Consider the following 17,944-nt stretch of genomic DNA (forward strand, 5'->3'; position numbering starts at 1 on the left):
CAGGGAGGAGAACAGCCATGTCCATAGATAATTTCAATTTCAATATATAATTTAGACACTAGAAACAATTTGGTTACTAGCATTTAATAACACACTCAAATTTCTTTTTAAATTTTTTTTTCAACGTTTATTTATTTTTTTTGGGACAGAGAGAGACAGAGCATGAACGGGGAAGGGGCAGAGAGAGAGGGAGACACAGAATCGGAAACAGGGTCCAGGCTCCGAGCCATCAGCCCAGAGCCTGACGCGGGGCTCGAACTCACAGACCGCGAGATCGTGACCTGGCTGAAGTCGGACGCTTAACCGACTGCGCCACCCAGGCGCCCCTCAAATTTCTTTTTAAATCGAGGAACCTGTGTTCTACTATAATAGAATAAAAAAACTATATTTTTATTCTCAAATTCTGTGTATTAGTTTTATTTCATATTGATTGTAATAACTTACAGATTACATTTTAAGGGCATAAAGTTACAGAAATATTGGGGAGGAAAATTTATTAAGAAACCTTAGTTAGTTATTCACAAAATGCAGTGTCTCAAGGAACCCAATTTTGAGTCCCACCAGTTGAAAACAGCTAGCTATAAACATCCCATTATGGCTTTTAGAAGAGTATCTTAAAGTGTTCATGTACATGTAATTGCCTTGTTAATACAGCTAAATGGCAATAGCTACCTAGGAAATATGAATGATTCTCAATTTGCCATGCAAACATTTGAAGCAAACTTGCTGTAGACTGAATACTCCCATTAAGGGGTCAAATTAATTTAACAAATTATTTACTTAATTGGGTCCAGTCTTCTCAGATATAAATTGAGGAGTGTAGAGTGAGTCTCGTCCAGTTTGAAAAGTCAATACATTTATCCTAAAGAGATCTCACAGGTGCTTTTTATGAATATTTGTTGTCATTGTTAGTAAGATGAATTCTAGTTAATATACTTATAAGAAAGTTTTTGAAAACTTTTTCAGTTTAAGCGTGTTCAACTAGATAAACAGGGACTACTAAGATTCATGTTTATTATAATGCAAAAGAGTAGAGAAGTTTTCATATTTTAACAGTATATACGTTTATATCAAAGAGAATGAATAACATTTTTATAATATTTGGGATTTTGCGATCAGAATTTGACCCAGCATTTTCACATCTAAGGATCTAGCCTATAGATGTACCAACACACATATACAAGGTTGTTTAATGCACTCAGGTGTGTTATAGCCAAGACTTGGAAACCAAATGATTATCTGTTAAAATGGAACACTTAAGGGACACCTGGGTGGCTCTGTCGGTTGAGTGTCCAACTTTGGCTCAGGTCATGATCTCACAATTTGGGTGGTTCGAGGCCCACACAGGCTTGCTGCTGTCACCCTGCCAGTGCAGAGCCCTCTTCAGATCCTCTGTCCTCCTCTGTCTAGCCCTTCTCTGCTTGCACTGTCCCAAAAATAAATAGTTTTTAAATGGAGCACTTAATAATAAGGATATAATGTATGTGTAGGGTGCACTAATATGGAGAGACATCCACAAACATCACAAAGTGCAACGGGAAAAACCATACCAATGCAATCCCATTTGTGTAAATAAAATTATGTGGGAAAAATTCAAGACATATATATGACAGACAAATGCCTATGTGCTGGCATCTACATACAATATTTTCCTGAAAAGCTGTGTACTTAATAGAGTTTCCTCAAATTGACGCGGTTGCTTCTGGGGAAAGAGAATAGGACTGATGGTTTCTTCAAAATTTGTTAAGTGTTTAAATGAGTGTTGTACCTTATATTTTAGGGCTGTTACAACCTCTATAACAGAGTTAGAGAAAGAGAGAAAAAATAAGTTATGGGTCAGATTATCTATATAAAACTTACAAATAAAATTTTCTTTGATCCAAACTGAAACTCTGGTAAAAAAAAAATATTAAATTTCAAGTAGGGATTTTCCCAGGAAGAAAAGGAAAATTTAACGTGGCAAAAACCATCAATATACACAATCGCATTCATGATATCAAAGAAAAGAATAAAGTGATTATCTCAATAGATGCAGAAATAATAATTGATAAAGATTAGCTTGTGCTTATGTTAACAAATAGAAACATCATAATAATAGTAATGTAAAGGCACAGAATTCTTTATGGAAAGCAACAAGTTATGCATTAATAACAGGCTACTATGTAGAAACAAAACACAAAGAACAAAATTTACATACAGCAAAACTAACAAGCATGAGAGGGACTTATTCCATAACACTTTTTATATGAAAACGGCACACAGAAACAACAGTGGTAGAGACAGTTCCAAATTTAGGATTGTTTGGTTTACGATTCTTTGACTTTACAATGGTGTGAAAGCAATACATCTGCAGTAGAAACTGTACTTCAAATTGTGAATTTGGATCTTTTCCCGGACTAGTGATATGGAGTACGATTGTCTCTAGTGATGCTAGACAAAGGCAAGGAGCCACAGCTCCCAGGTAGCTACAGATCACAAGAGTAAACAACCAGTACACTTATAACCATTCTGTACCCATACAACCATTCTGTTTTTCACTTTCAGGACAATATCAATAAATCATATGACATATTCAACACCTTATTATAAAATAGGCCTTGCGTTGGATGATGTTGTCCTATGTTGCTAATGTTAAGTGTTCTGAGCACATTCAAGATAGGATAAGATAAGGGGTGCCTGGGTGGCTCAGTTGGTTAAGCGTCTGACTTTGGCTCAGGTCATGATCTCACAGTCCATGAGTTCGAGCCCCGTGTCAGGCTCTGTGCTGACAGCTCAGAGCCTGGAGCCTGCTTCAGATTCTGTGTCTCCCTCTCTCTCCGCCCCTCCCCTGCTCATGCTCTGTCTCTCTCTGTCTCAAAAAGAAACAAAAACATTTAAACATTTTTAAAAAAGATAAACTAAGACAGGATGTTTGGTAGGTGAAGTGTATTAAATGCATTTTGACTTATGATATTTTTGACCTGTGATGGGTTTATCAGGAAGTAATGCCATTATAAGTTGAGGAAGATTTGTTTATGTTTTTCAAGGCCATATACCTGTATTTGTATGCCAGGTAATAGAAAGCACATAAAGCAAATATATTACAGAGGGTCCAATGGGAGGAAGCAAAATAACTCTGAGAACATGGGTTGAAGGAGGCAAAAAACAAACAAACAAACAAAAAAACAAAAAAACAAATTTGCCTTGACTAATGATGATATGAACTGACAACTATGATCAAAGAAATCTCTGTATTATTCCAAAATAAGTAAGGTAAAAAGCAGCACATATCCTGTGACCAACATAGGTCTACAACATAAACTGTGAAAGCTTTTGTTTCTGGACTAGGTGTGTCACAAATCTACAACATTGGGAACATGGCCCACTGGCCATGCACAGAGCCTACTTTTTTTGTTTGTTTATTTGTTTAGTATTTACCATTCTAAGATATCAGGAGAATCACTTAGCCACCATACATCTGAGAGTTCTTAATCTGAAAAGTAAGACAATATTTACCTCTCAGACACATTGAGATAATACATGACTGGGGATTAGCAAGGATGCCCATCACCTAAGAAATGTTTTAACTAGTATCTATTCTCTTCCCTACAACCCCATAACCCTTTCAGTGATTCCACAGTTAATATAATTCCTTTTTGAAGGAATTCTTAGAAAAGACTAACTACTTCTATAAATTGTTATTCCCTTTATATTCTCTGAATTTTTCAAAAAATCTTCCCTTCTTTAGTCCCAGCTCTAAATAACAGGACCTATGATAAAGCTACTTATGATGGCTAATAGGGTCAATCAGAAACAGGGTAAAAGCAGGAATATTATAATTGAGGAATTGCAAATTAATTTATTCAGTCTGCATAACCTTGTAAGTAATATTTGATGAAACTATTAGTTCTGTCATTAAAAAAAAGACTAATAAATGTTGACATAAATTAATTTTAGCCATGTAGAATTAGCAACTATATTATCATCTATATATTTTTTATAATTAACGATGGTACTGCTATTTTCTTCCATAATTGGTGCATTTATCGAGAGATTTCCCACTGTTTGACTAATGCGTTTCATCCTCTATACTTTTTCCCTGCTGTGTCCCCACAGTTATGATGCTCAAAATTTATAGAGTTTAGATTCCTCTTGCTGCTGTTTACATTCCTACTTACCGTTTATTCATAGGATGAGTTTAGAGAGTTCTAAGTTGGAGAGAGCTTTTATACAAATGATTAGCAGTTGCTCCGAGAACCGCCACTTATTTTTTTGGTACCATTAATAGATTCAAAAACAAGGGATACATTATACTGCCTAACATTACAAATGGGTCTCCTTTATGTGAAGTGTTGACTGCATGATAACAGTTGAAGGAATGTTTCATTAGAAGGCAGTTCAAGGTTTATGAACCTGCAGTTATGTGCAATATTATTTACGTTCCACTTTTGCAACTCTGGTGGATATTGTGGATTTAGAATATGCAAGGTAGAACAGACCTAGATTCTCTCTTTTTTTAATCATTGCCAAGATAAGTGAAAATGAAGATTTGACAAGGCTGGATTACTGTTACAGCCCTTGGTTGCCTTAGGAAACAGAAGTGTTATGCAAACAGTTGTCATGAATTTATTTTCTTTTTCAATGCCTGATGGGAATATGTGTTGTTCAGCTAAAGAAGTACAGTGGGAATATTGATCATTCAAGAAATCTTCAAACTGAGCTACAGGTATTTAATTTAAAAGCACACTGGCTGTTTTGAGAGTCAGTATGTCCTTCTGACAAGAAATATCATCAAAGCATAGTAATGTTAGTAATGTAGGGGTTTTAAAATATCCTTTTTCTTTAAAGCCTAGATTGAAAAACAACCAAAGACACTGTTGAATCTTTGTGTGGAATATCAGGTCTTTTCACAATGTTTTACTCGCAACCGTTTATTATCATTCCACCTGAGGGCAGGCAGGAAGAATAAAAGTGAGTTTATTTGATCTGAGGAGAAACTTGATAGCTATCAGGTTTTACTTGTCAATATAAAATGGTACTTCTGGACTATCACAGCTTTTGTGTCATTGTTTAGTTGTTCGTTTGGTTGATTAGGTTGGTTGGTTTGTTTTGTTTTTCTTCTCTCAATCCTTAGATTTGTACCTGTGTCTTAATTGTCAAGTTGTAAACATAGATAAATGTAGGATAATTTTAAATGACCTACGTTCCTTGCTTTTATAACAGTGACACTTTTTTTTTATCTTTGCTTCTCATTGTTTTAATGTCCTTTTTGCACCCTTTTGTCTGGTTATATACATAACTGAGTATAACAAAAAAAGTCATTTTTGATTTATAATCCAGTATTATTTGGGTTAGAAGTCAAAGTCCTGAATTTTACAAATGAAGGATCAGTACCCCCAGAGAAGTGAAAGACTTACCTAGTCCTTTCTAGACTTAGCTAGTCTCGCAACCACAGTTAGAGGCAAATCTAAGTCCATAATCCAAGTTGGTTGACTTGCTGATGAGTTATTTTTCCTCCACATAACTCCCATTTGTTTTATTTTTCAATTTATATAATGACATTTGAGCAGATCCTAACAACATACCCTTTGTGTGGACTTTGCAAACTTGCTGGTTGATGAATTCAAGTGTTAGTGCATATGACAATATAATTTATCCTGTGACTGCACAGATGATATCCTGTGACTATGGCTTGATGCCTCCACAAAATCATTCTGAAAAGGATTGTAGCTGCCTATGGATCTACAGCTTCCATAGTGTTTCTTTGAAATATACCTGAAAATGTCAGTCTTACTGTTAAAGATAAATGCCAGATATGGTAACACAGTTATAATTGCTAATTATAATGCAATATGATCCTTTTGCCGTCTCTTCTCTCTCACCACTGTGCTTACCTCTGTACCCTGTTTTACTATTCTAGGTTTGTGTGCTGGAGAGGCAAATATTTGACTTCCTTGGATATCAGTGGGCACCTATCCTGGCAAATTTTGTACATATTATTATCGTCATTCTTGGTTTATTTGGGACTATTCAATATAGACCTCGTTACATAACAGGAGTAAGTACCCTTCCTGCTTCTTTAAAAACATTGAAATACAGATGCAAACTACAAATGTCTTGAAAATTTATATGTATGCCCTCTCTTTGAAGTACTGTTAGTTTGTTTTCCTAGTTTCAGATAATATCTACAGTAATTGGAAATGTCAAGTTTAAAACACTTGACAGTGAATGTAATCAGATTGTATTTTCATAAATTAAACTTTCAGCAAGTATTCTATTGTAATTAAAAACAAACTATGCACTTATATTTCCAAATTATAAGATGGCGTCCTTTGATTTAACACATTTGGATGGGAGTTTTTCCCATTTTAAATAATCATATTTTATAAATTGAATAAAAGTAGTTTTAAGTCAATGCAAATGAACATATAGTTTTGATGTGAAACTATTAATATATATTAGGGTTAATATTTGATACCTTTGAAAGCCAGAAGAGTCTGGATCATAGTCTCTATATTCTCCATAATTCTCTTTTTGGTTCAGAGGGAGTGTTTTGCATCTCCACTAAAGTTAAACTTACTTAACATAAAAGTGAAATCCAACTGTGTTGCTGTTGCTATGGGAACCATAACTTGGAATTTTTTACCTTTGTGTGTGCCTCAGATCTCAGCTATAGCTCTTCATTAATGTAGATTTTTTTTAGTTTCATCATTTTTTCTCTTCTATTTTTGACAAAGGAAAAGTCTATAAGCATTTATTTAAAATTATAAAGCAATTTTGTGGTAAAGGAATATATATAAGATAGTGCAGCTAGAGCTCTGCCTTGTTCAACACAAACCAGCAAGCCTTCTCGGGTTTCACAAAGGCCTCCTTCACATAAAAGATGCCCTCTTATGACCTGTTGTCTCAGTCATCTGGAACCTAGATAAAGCTCACTGATACTGAAACAGACAATGTGGTGACAGCTGGACCAAGGGATCCACTGTCTGGCTAAGGATGAGTGAGAAACCCATAGCTTGCTCCTCTGGGTGCGTGCCCAGAAATGAGCACATGTCCCCTCTAACGGTGTGTAGCCACGTAAATCATGTATAATGTAGGATATGTTTTTTTGCAGGCTAAAGTTTTTCAATACGCAAGATACAATAGCATGATTCATTTTCTTATATAAACTGTGATATGATCTAATATAGGGAAAAAAGTATAGCGATTGGGAATTGGTCTTCTGAAGTCATAATACTAGGATTGAAATCTTGCATCTACCATTTTTTTTATTCTTTAAATGGGCATAAACTTGCCAATTTTTAGAGTTCCTACTTTTAAAATAAAAGTAATAATTATATTAATTCATGCTTTAATTAATGAGTTATAAGCCATCATATTAATGATTCTTAATTTAACTGTTCTCTTTATTTGTGTAAATAATGTTCCTCTGATTATAATCTTTTTAAAATATAATTTATTGTCAAGTCGGCTAACATACAGTGTATATAGTGTGCTCTTAGATTGGGAGGTAGATTCAGTGATTCATTGCTTACATATAACACCCAGTGCTCATCCCACAAGTGCCCTCCTCAATGCCCATCACCCATTTTCCCCTCTCCCCCCGTCCCCCATCCACCCTCAGTTTGTTCACTGTATTTAAGAGTATCTTATGGTTTGCCTCCCTCCCTCTCTGTTTGCAACTATTTTTCCCCTTCCTTTCTCCTATGATCTTCTGTTAAGTTTCTCAAGTTCCACATATGAGTGAAAACACATGATGTCTGTCTTTCTCTGACTGACTTATTTCACTTAGCATAATACCCTCCAGTTCCTTCCACGTTGCTGCAAATGGCAGGATTTCATTCTTTCTCATTGCCAAGTAGTATTCCATTGTATATATAATCCACATGTTCTTTATCCATTCATCAATTGATGGACATGTAGGCTCTTTCCATAATTTGGCTATTGTTGAGAGTGGTGCTATAGACATTGGGGTATATGTGCCCGTATGAATCAGCACTACTGTATCCTTTGGAAAAATTCCTAGTAGTGCTATTGCTGGGTCATAGGGTAGTTCTATTTTTAATTTTTTGAGGAACCTCCACACTGTTTTTCAGAACAGCTGCACCAGTTTGCATTCCCACCAACAGTGCAAGAGGGTTCCTGTTTCTCCACATCCTTGCCAACATCTGTTGTTGCCTGAGTTGTTAATTTCAGCCACTCTGAATGGTATGAGGTGGTACCTCAGTGTGGCTGTGATTTGTATTTCCCTGATGATGAGTGATGTTGAGCATCTTTTCATGTGTCTATTGGCCATCTGGATGTCTTCTTTTGAAAAGTGTCGATTCATGTCTTCTGCTCATTTCTTAACTGGATTATTGTTTTTTGGGTGTTGAGTTTGGCAAGTGCTTTATAGATTTTGGATACTAACCCTTTATCCAATATGTCATTTGCAAATATCTTCTCCCATTCTGTCAGTTGCTTTTTAGTTTTGTTGGTTGTTTCCTTTGCAGTCCAAAAGCTTTTTATCTTGATGAGGTCCCAATAGTTCATTTTCTGCTTTTAATTCCCTTCCCTTGGGAAACATGTCAAGCAAGAAACTGCTGTGGCTGAGGTCAAAGAGGTTGTGTCCTATTTTTTCCTCTCAGGTTTTAATGGTTTCCTGTCTCATGTTTAGGTCTTTCATCCATTTTGAATTTGTTGTTCTGTATGGTGCAAGAAAGTGGTCTAGTTTCATTCTTCTGCATGTTGCTGTCTGGTTCTCCCAGCACCATTTGCTAAAGAGACTATCTTTTTGTATTCCATTGGATACTCTTTCTGGCTTTGTCAAAGATTAGTTGGCCATACATTTGTCGGTCCAGTTCTGGGTTCTCTATTCTATTCCATTGTTCTGTGTGTCTGTTTTTGTGCCATTACCCTGCTGTCTTGATGATTATAGCTTTGTAGTAGAGGCTAAAGTCTGGGATTGTGATGCCTCCCACTTTGGTTTTCTTTTTCGACAATACTTTGGCTATTCAGGGTCTTTTGTGGTTCCATACAAATTTTAGGATTGTTTGTTCTAGCTTTGAGAAGAATGCTGGTGCAATTTTGATTGGGATTGCATTGAATGTGTAGATCGCTTTGGGTAATATTGACATTTTAACAGTACTTATTCTTCCAACCCATGAGCATGGAATGTTTTTCCATTTCTTTGTGTGTTCGATTTCCTTCATATGTTTTCAATAGTTTTCAGCATGCAGAACTTTTACATCTTTGGTTAGGTTTACTCCTAGGTATTTTATGGCTCTTGGTACAATTATAAATGGGATCAATTTCTTGATTTCTCTTTATGTTGCTTCATTATTGGTGTATAAAAATGCAACCAATTTCTGGACATTGATTTTGTATCTTGTGACTTTGCTGAATTCATGTATCAGTTGATCATAATCTTATGAATATGTCATCTCCATCTCTGATAGAGCTCTTGGAATGAATATCTAGATGTGGATCAAAATTTTTGAATAGTTTCAAAACTCAGGCATTGGTTTGGAGGTGTAAGAGGAATATTCTACAGAATGTCCTTAGCACAACACTTGGCATTTAAAAAGTGGTCAATAAAGGTTAGTTATAATATGTTTCTCCTTATTGTTATTATTTTTTTTAATTTTATTTAAATCCAAGTTAGTTAACATATAGTGTAATCATGATTTCAGGAATAGAATTTAGGGATTCATCACTTACATATAAACCCAATGCTCATCCCAACAAGTGTCTTCCTTAATACCCATCACCCATTTACCCATCCCCTCCCAACACTCCTCCAGCAGCCCTCAGTTTATTCTCTGTATTTAAGAGTCTCTTATGGTTTTCCTTCTTCTCTGTTTTTGTCTTGTTTTTCTTTCCCTTCTCCTATGTTAATCTGTTTCATTTCTTACATTTTACAAATGAGATAAATCATATAGTATTTGTCTTTTTCTGACTGACTTACTTTGCTTAGCATAATGCATTGTATTTCCATCCATGTTGTGGCAAATGGCAAGATTTTGTTCTTTTTGATCACTGAGCAATATTCCATTGTGTGTGTGTGTGTGTGTGTGTGTGTGTGTGTGTGTACACACACATCTTCTTTATCCTTTCAGCAGAAGGACATTTGGGCTCTTTCCATAATTTGGCTAATATTTATAGTGCTGCTATAAACATTGGGGTGTGTCAGCCTCTTTGAATCAGCATTTTTGTATCCTTTCGATAAATACCTAGTAGTGCAATTGCTGGGTTGTAGGGTAGCTGTATTTTTTTAAGTGGTCAATAAAGGTTAGCTATATGTTTCTCCTTATTGTTGTTATTATTACTTGAAATGATACCAAACTTCATAGACTAGTGATAGGCTGGCAAGCAGTTTAAAATAGAGCAAAGTGTTCTAAGCTATTGGGTGAACTATTTATTCCCCATTTATTTCAGCCTGCTACAACGTTTAAAACAATTTTGTAGGATTCCTATGTATCAAAGGACAATCCCATCTTTTTAGGTAAAATACATACCAACAGATATTTTCAAGACAGACTGTTTGAGAGTAAAGATGCATGAGCTGAGAGTTAAGATGCCATGGGACACCTTTAAGATTGTTAGATATTTTATATAGCTAAAAGAGCCTCTGAAATCTTTCTGAGGTCTCAACAGTGTGTTTTAGAGCTATATGTTTGATTTGATCTTGATTAGCAAACAGCATTTTGAATTTCATCTAGAGACAGTATCTTACATGGAAAACCTCTTGCCAGCTGGAGATACTAGAAATGTGAAACTTATTTTCCAACTCCCCAAATCCTGAGTTGGAAATAATAGCCTCTAAATTCTGCTTAAAACCTGAATTGTTCTTTCTTTACCTCATCTCTCTCTTACAATATAATATTATATGTGGCTAAAAGATGACAACACTGTCCGCTGTTTGATTGGAAGTCCCCTTAGCCAGATCCACAAGTTGTTAGGTATATTTTCTGTCTTCCAGTATTGCAGCAAATGGTCAAGTTAATTGTTCTGATAGCAATTTATTATGAATCCTTTTTTTTCTCCAGTCCTCAAAAACAACTTTCTTACTGCCCTCCTTCCTGTCTTCAATGAGATCTCTTCACTGCCCTTCTGGCTTCCACCTACTACCATTTCTCAAAACTAATACTGTGTTTTAAGTTTCTATAATAATATCATTTGAGTTTTGGTACCAGTCCGTTTTAGTTATTTATTTCTGCATATTTTCTGTACAGCAGATTTCTGTATAATCAAATTAATGGAATCTAATTTCCATGATGCCATATTAAAGGTCAAAAGTCGATTCAGGAAAATAGAGATTTCACCATCAAAATGGAATTAAGATTTTTAGTTTCCCTAAAGATAGCAAGAGGAATTAAAACTAAAAGAAACTTGAGGGGTGCCTGGGTGGCTCAGTTGGTTAAGCATCTGACTCTTGGTTTTGACTCAGGCCATGATCTCACTCTGTTGCCAAGGCGGAACTACTTGCTATTTTCTCTTTCCCCTTCCTCTCTACCCCTTCCCCCCTTGCTCACTCAGTCTCTCTCTCTCAAAAATAAATAAATATAAACTTAAAAAAAAGAGGGGCATCTGAGTGGCCAGTTAAGTGTCCGACTTCAGCTCAAGTCAGGATCTCATGGTTTATGAGTTCGAACCCCATGTTGGGTTCTGTGCTGATAGTGCAGAGCTTGCTTACGATTCTCTCTCTCCCTCTCTCTCTGCCTCCTCCTCTAGTCACTCTCTCTCTCTTTCAAAATAAATGAATAAACTTAAAAAACAACTTGAATGGAATTATGGATATCAGAAATTCTGATCATTGAAGAATCTGTATTTAGCAGAAAAAATGTATAATTGGGGGCAAGCTGTAACTAACATTAATATATTGCTGCACTTGAGTAATTTCCAACAATCTCTGTGCACTGGAGACTTAGATACGAACAGTGAAATTTATTTTTCTCTCTCCTGGAAATATAGGTCTTTATTATTTCTTTGTTTGCCATATTATATGTTTGCATTATTAAACAATTAAGTATAAAAATAAAAACATTCACAATTTTACAATTGAAAACTATTATTAATATTTCTGCATATTCCCTTCATGTATGTGCAAATGAAACATGTCAGATTATGTTACATCTCAAATATGTCATCATTTCTTTAACATTCTATCAAACAGTTATAAAATTCATATGGATATTGTTCATTTAACCTTTTACATTCTTATTTATCATACTCTATAACAATATATACTATATATTGTGGTATGTTATATATTATATATTACATGATTTCCATTTTTATGATAGATAATTCCATATAATCATTTCTGTTAAAATGCTCTCCTCTTTATTTGTGATTTCATTCATTAGGAGAAATATCTCAGTATAGTTGAATCATTTTAATTTTAATCATTGTTTAAATCACCTTAAACAATTTTAAGGTTCTTAGTATATAATTGACAGTTACCTATCCAAAATTAGTTTACTGAATTATCCTCCCACAAATGTGCAGTGTAGTCTATTTTACTGCGCTCTTGCTAACCCTGAATATTATCTGTTCTCATATTTATCAGTCTTATAGAAAAGAAATGTCATTTTTGTTTTGAATTGCATTACTTATCTTCACAGAGTTGAACTTTTTCATGCGTTCATTAGCCATTTTCCACTTTGATATCCTTTTTAGGGGGGTTGTCTTTGGCTTGGATTTATTTATCTTTACTCATTTTTTTGGAGTCAGCGTTTATCATAACAATTTTTATGTATTGTTTTATGTATTGATCACATAGTAAAGATATTTATCCTTTATCATAAATTTTTATTTGGGATGTTTATTATTTTTTTTCTTATTGAAATAAACTCCATGTCCCTTTGTGATATTTTCTATTGCTTTAAAAATTATAAAATTTAAATTTCATTTTGAAAAGTTTAATGATAAGGCTTCATTATCCTTAGTTCTGATTTTGATAAAACAAAAAGGCAGACAGAGTCCCTGAAATGGAGTCTTAGGAAAATGTGTGCCTTTTCACATTTGTTATTTGTAGAGTTTCAAATTATTGATGGAACATTTTATTCTATTTAATTGGGAAAAAATGATAAAATAATAGCATGTGACATCCTCTGAAACACTGAGCACAGTAGCAATAAATCCAATTTAGAAAATATTGGCAATGAGTTTTGTTTCCTTTACTAATCTCTCACATAAGAGTAAAGAAGAAATATTTAAAACAGGTAACTGGAACAAGAACTCAATAGTACCCTTTGAGGGTCTCTGGCATTTCAAGGAATGTAATATGTTGAAGGAAAATAAAATAGATGATTTCAATACTAAGCAAAGGAAATCTGAAGCCATAGAAAGCCCGTGTTTTGTATAATTCTTGGCAACATCAAGTCTCCCCAAAAAGTCCCAGTTAACTCTGGGTGTAATTTATAAATGCATACATATAAATGGCTCCCGTGAAAGTATTTCCTCATGTCATAAGTGAAATTGTTCAGCACATCTTTATTTGGGCTAAAGATACAGAAAAGCAGGATGTGATTTGGGTTATTCAGTTTATTAGTTAATGACCAAAAAATGTTAATGAGTTGTAGTGCTCTAAGTAGTATAAAATAATCTGAGGACTCTGTAGGTTCCTAACTGCTAAAGGCATGGCAATTTTCTTGGTGATATTACCAGAGGACATGTTGCTGTAATGTTCAAAAATATTTCTTTCTTTTTCCTTCCTTTGTACCTTCCTCCCTACCTTTTTTCCTACCTTCATTCCTATCTTCCCACCTTTTAGTTTTCTACCATCTTTCCATCCTTTCTCTTTTACTCCCTTCCTCCCCACTTTCATTATTTCTACTTAATTATTTTGTAAGAAAATAGAATATCTTATTTAGCTTGAACCTACTGGCTTGATCAAGGAAACCCAGTCCTAAAACTAGAAATAAATTTAAAATAGCTACAAACCCGTTACTGAAATTTCATAAAAACAGAGAAAAATATAGCATACTAAGATCACAGTAGTATTTATAAGAATCAGGTTGTTGTCGTTATTGTTGTTGTTGTTGTTGTTGTTGTTGTTGTTGTTTACCACTTCTATTTCCCTCGACAGATGCTCTTAGACATCTTCCTCTACAAGTCCTATGAACCTCATATTAACTTTACAAAATTTTTGTTCAACTTCAGATGCCTAGGAAATAGCAGAGTTAGGATGTAGTCCCGAGTCCTACTAACCGCCAAACCCATGCTCTTAACACCTGTACTGAATTGCCTCTTAGGAGCACAGTACAGAGGGCCACAATCTATCTGACAAATGGAAACAAGTTTTGTTAAGTTGTTAGAAAATTTAAAATCCATTATGGCATTTGCAATTTGTAAAGCACTTAGATTTTAAATTGTAGTCTGTCATCCCTCTATTAAGGATTATGTTTTTAGCTCTGGATTTAATGAGGAAATGACCTCATGTCTCAAGAATTAAGAACAGAAAACATAGTGATGGATATTTTATTCTTGCAGAGTAACAGCATCACAGGGTATCCTTAATTTCCAGAAATAGTGATTTGGACTGGTGCTTTTTTTCTTTTCTTATAGTAATCAGCATTTTGATGATGGTGATAATTCACATATCTTTATATATAATTTATATCTAATATATATTAATTAAAGGCAAAGTATCTCTTTGCACATCTGTTATTGGTAAGGAGCTTTAAATAATTGATAAGAGAATTTTTGTCTTTGTAATTGAAAAAATACCCATATTGTGTATTGTCCATATTGTTTGGTAAAATATGTATTAATGTATGTTATCATATGTAGTGCAGAGTTTTTTCATGACATCAGATTAGACTGCAATAGCTAATCCTAAAATCAAATGAATATAAATGATTGGGATGCTTTCCTGTTTGTTTTTTTTTAACTGAAAAAGCAAGTGATTAAAATAATGTGGGTAAAGCTAATTTGCTATAATAGGGTTATGGTTAGAAAAAGAAGCCAATATTCATTCATCTTTATCCCTTGTGTTTTAAGAATGATAAACTATTAGACTATGTCATTATACCCATTCTACTCATTATTTCAAAATAATAAAGAAAATAATTGTGTACTCTTTTTAGTTAATGCATTAAACTTTTAAATGGTAATTTCTGACCATTTTTGAGAACTACAGTTCAATTTGGCTACTCTGTCTCAATAGTACATTTTTTTTTCAAAATATTTACATGTGCTTCTTAATGAGTATTGATTTGTGAATTGACACACATCCTTCTTCCCATTGAGGAGGAGGGCACAGCATTAGGAACACAACAATGAAGCAGTTTCAGACAAGACTCACCTGCTTTGACTTCCTTGATTTTCTTCTCTTGCGCTAACATGCTAAAGAAAGAAACGGCATGTCATCCTGGGCAAGGCCTGAGAGCCACATGACCGAAGCACCAAAAGACAAAGCTGTGGTCCATTTTGTAAAACATTCTGATATGACAGTTTGGGGAATGTATAGATACCGTAGGAGATCAGCAAAAAAGCAGGAAAGCAGATAGTCACATACACAACTTGTATGGAAAAAAAAGAAATCCCTGGGGCGCCTGGGTGGCGCAGTCGGTTAAGCGTCCGACTTCAGCCAGGTCACGATCTCGCGGTCCGTGAGTTCGAGCCCCGCGTCGGGCTCTGGGCTGATGGCTCAGAGCCTGGAGCCTGTTTCCGATTCTGTGTCTCCCTCTCTCTCTGCCCCTCCCCCGTTCATGCTCTGTCTCTCTCTGTCCCCAAAATAAATAAACGTTGAAAAAAAAATCCCTAAATTTCTCGAATTTTCTTTTTTTTTTAACATTTATTTATTTCTGGAAGAGCACACATGGGGGAGGGGCAGAGAGAGGGGGACAGAGGATGGGAATCAGTGCTGACAGGCTGACAGCCGCAAGCCCAATGTGGGGCTCAAACTCATGAGTGGGAGATCATGACCTGAACCGAAGTCAGATGCTCAACCGACTGAGCCACCCAGAGACCCACCCAGGGCTGTAAGTTGAATTTTTATGGTTCATGGGGCTCAGGTCTTGACATAGAATATAACCAACAGTAATAAATAAGAAGCACTTAGTATGTCCTATTTCTGGGTCATATGCTTTTTTAAGTTTTTACTGCTTAATTTCTTTAATAATGTTACCTCCTAAAAATGTGTGCATCCCTTGCAGCCATTTCTAGGAAGCTATTAATCTCTGTACAAGCAGTTGTTTTGCCTCTTTCATTCATTTTTTCTCAGAGAAAAAATATCCAAAAGAAAACTTATTGCTGCTAAAGCATTAAAAATGCACACTTTCTGTGTTCAGGACAGAAAATCAATGTAGATTAAAGATGAAGAGACTTGAGATAGTAGTAAATTAACAATGCTTCTAATGACTTAGAGTAGTTGTGAAAATACGTCTTTTCCCATAAGCCTGGGAAGGGGAAAAAAACATCATTACACGTTTTATGGATTTAGCCTGTAGTCCTAAAATAAATGTAATCATACAACATGGTAAATGCAATTTATTCTCAAAAGGAAGTGTTCCCTTGGGTAAGTGTGGGTCATTTGTTCTACAAGAAGATACTTTGTGCTCTCATCCTGGTGTTAGGCTGCGACTAAAGATTTATAGAATGTGGTAAATAAAAGTAATTACCTTTTGACAGTCTAAATTCATGTTTGTAAATCATGTAATAATTTTTGGGAAAAAATTTAAGAAGAAACATGTTGTGATATATATGTTTATATTTCTTTTAAAAATCTAGTTACTTCAGGTATATATTTTATAGAATCAAATAACCAAATTGTATTTATGACAAAATATAAGTCCTTTTTCTTACCTCTTTCCAGCTGGTCCTAATCTTTTTATAGTTCTTCTGGGATAGAAAGATAGATTGACCTATACCTATACCTATACCTATACCTATACCTATACCTATACCTATACCTATTTATATCATCTATATACATAGAGAATATACCCCAGAGGTTTCGTAAAAGTGAAATCATTTTAGTCTAATTTACTTTTGGATCATACTTTGTTCCTACCTCCTAATCGCCAGCATTTCTGGTTGTCTTTCTTTTTTTTATTCTTATAAAAGTGAACTGGGTTCTTTTTTCTTTTCTTTTCTTTTCTTTTCTTTTCTTTTCTTTTCTTTTCTTTTCTTTTCTTTTCTTTTTTAGCAGTATCCTAAGTATATTTCCAATTCTTATCCGTTCTATCTATTGCTTGATCTTCATTCTACTGTTATTTTGGAAACACATTGCTTTCCTCTTCGAATTTAGACCATATTCATATTTGACCATGATTTTATCAGTAGCTTTTTATTTTAATGGTATGCCCTTCTTCCCTGGAGACTTCTCTCCTACTACTCTCTCCTTTTATTTTATCTAATGTGGTTGCTCTCTGAGCCTATTAGACATCTATCTTTTCTGCTCTGTTACCCAAGTTAGATTCATGCTTTCTTAGACCCTATGAATTTTCTTTCTGAAACTCTTTGCACAACTTCCTAAAAAGGCATGTTTGCAAAGTAAACTTTCTGAACTGATTCTACATTTATACTTGAGTAATAGTTTTGTTATATGCAAAATGCAAGGTTGAGAATCATTTTTCTTTAGGACACTGAAGTCATTGTTCAGTTGTACCCTAGGAAGTGGCATTACTGATGGGGAAGTCTGATATCAATCTGTTCTTTAATCTTTTGTAAATAACTTTTAAAGAAGTTCTTGAAATATCCATTTTATCCTTGTTGTCTTAACATTTCAAAATGAGGTGTCTAAGTGTGGACCAAATTTAAAATTTGTAGGTCTTTTTTGGGGCGCCTGGGTGGCTAAGTTGGTTAAGTGACTGACTTCAGCTGAAGCCATGATCTCATGGTTCATGAATTCCAGCCCTGCCTTGGACTCTGCTGACAGCTCGAGCCTGGAGCCTGCTTCAGATCCTGTGTCTCTGTCTCTCTGTGCCCCTTCCCCACTCATGCTCTCTCTCTCTCTCTCTCAAAAATAAATAAACAT

At 34.8% G+C, this 17,944-nt stretch overlaps 1 protein-coding gene across 6 annotated transcripts in view; it reads left to right on the forward strand.

The window, feature by feature from the left end:
- Nucleotides 1-17,944, forward strand: part of NKAIN2 (sodium/potassium transporting ATPase interacting 2) — a 1,006,832-nt gene that overhangs the window by 461,886 nt on the left and 527,002 nt on the right. For all 6 annotated transcript variants that reach the window (XR_015251517.1, XR_015251516.1, XR_015251518.1 and 3 more), the window contains exon 2: nt 5,900-6,037. Coding sequence is in view for 2 of the 6 variants with exons in the window: in XM_086707749.1 (XP_086563875.1) it covers nt 5,900-6,037 (138 nt within the window). In the remaining 4 variants the exon portion in view is untranslated. The remainder of the gene's footprint in view (nt 1-5,899; nt 6,038-17,944) is intronic.

This window comes from Puma concolor, chromosome B2 (genome assembly GCF_028749965.1).
Source record: "Puma concolor isolate L17-30 chromosome B2, mPumCon1.1.hap2, whole genome shotgun sequence".
Classification (NCBI taxonomy): Eukaryota; Metazoa; Chordata; class Mammalia; order Carnivora; family Felidae; genus Puma; species Puma concolor.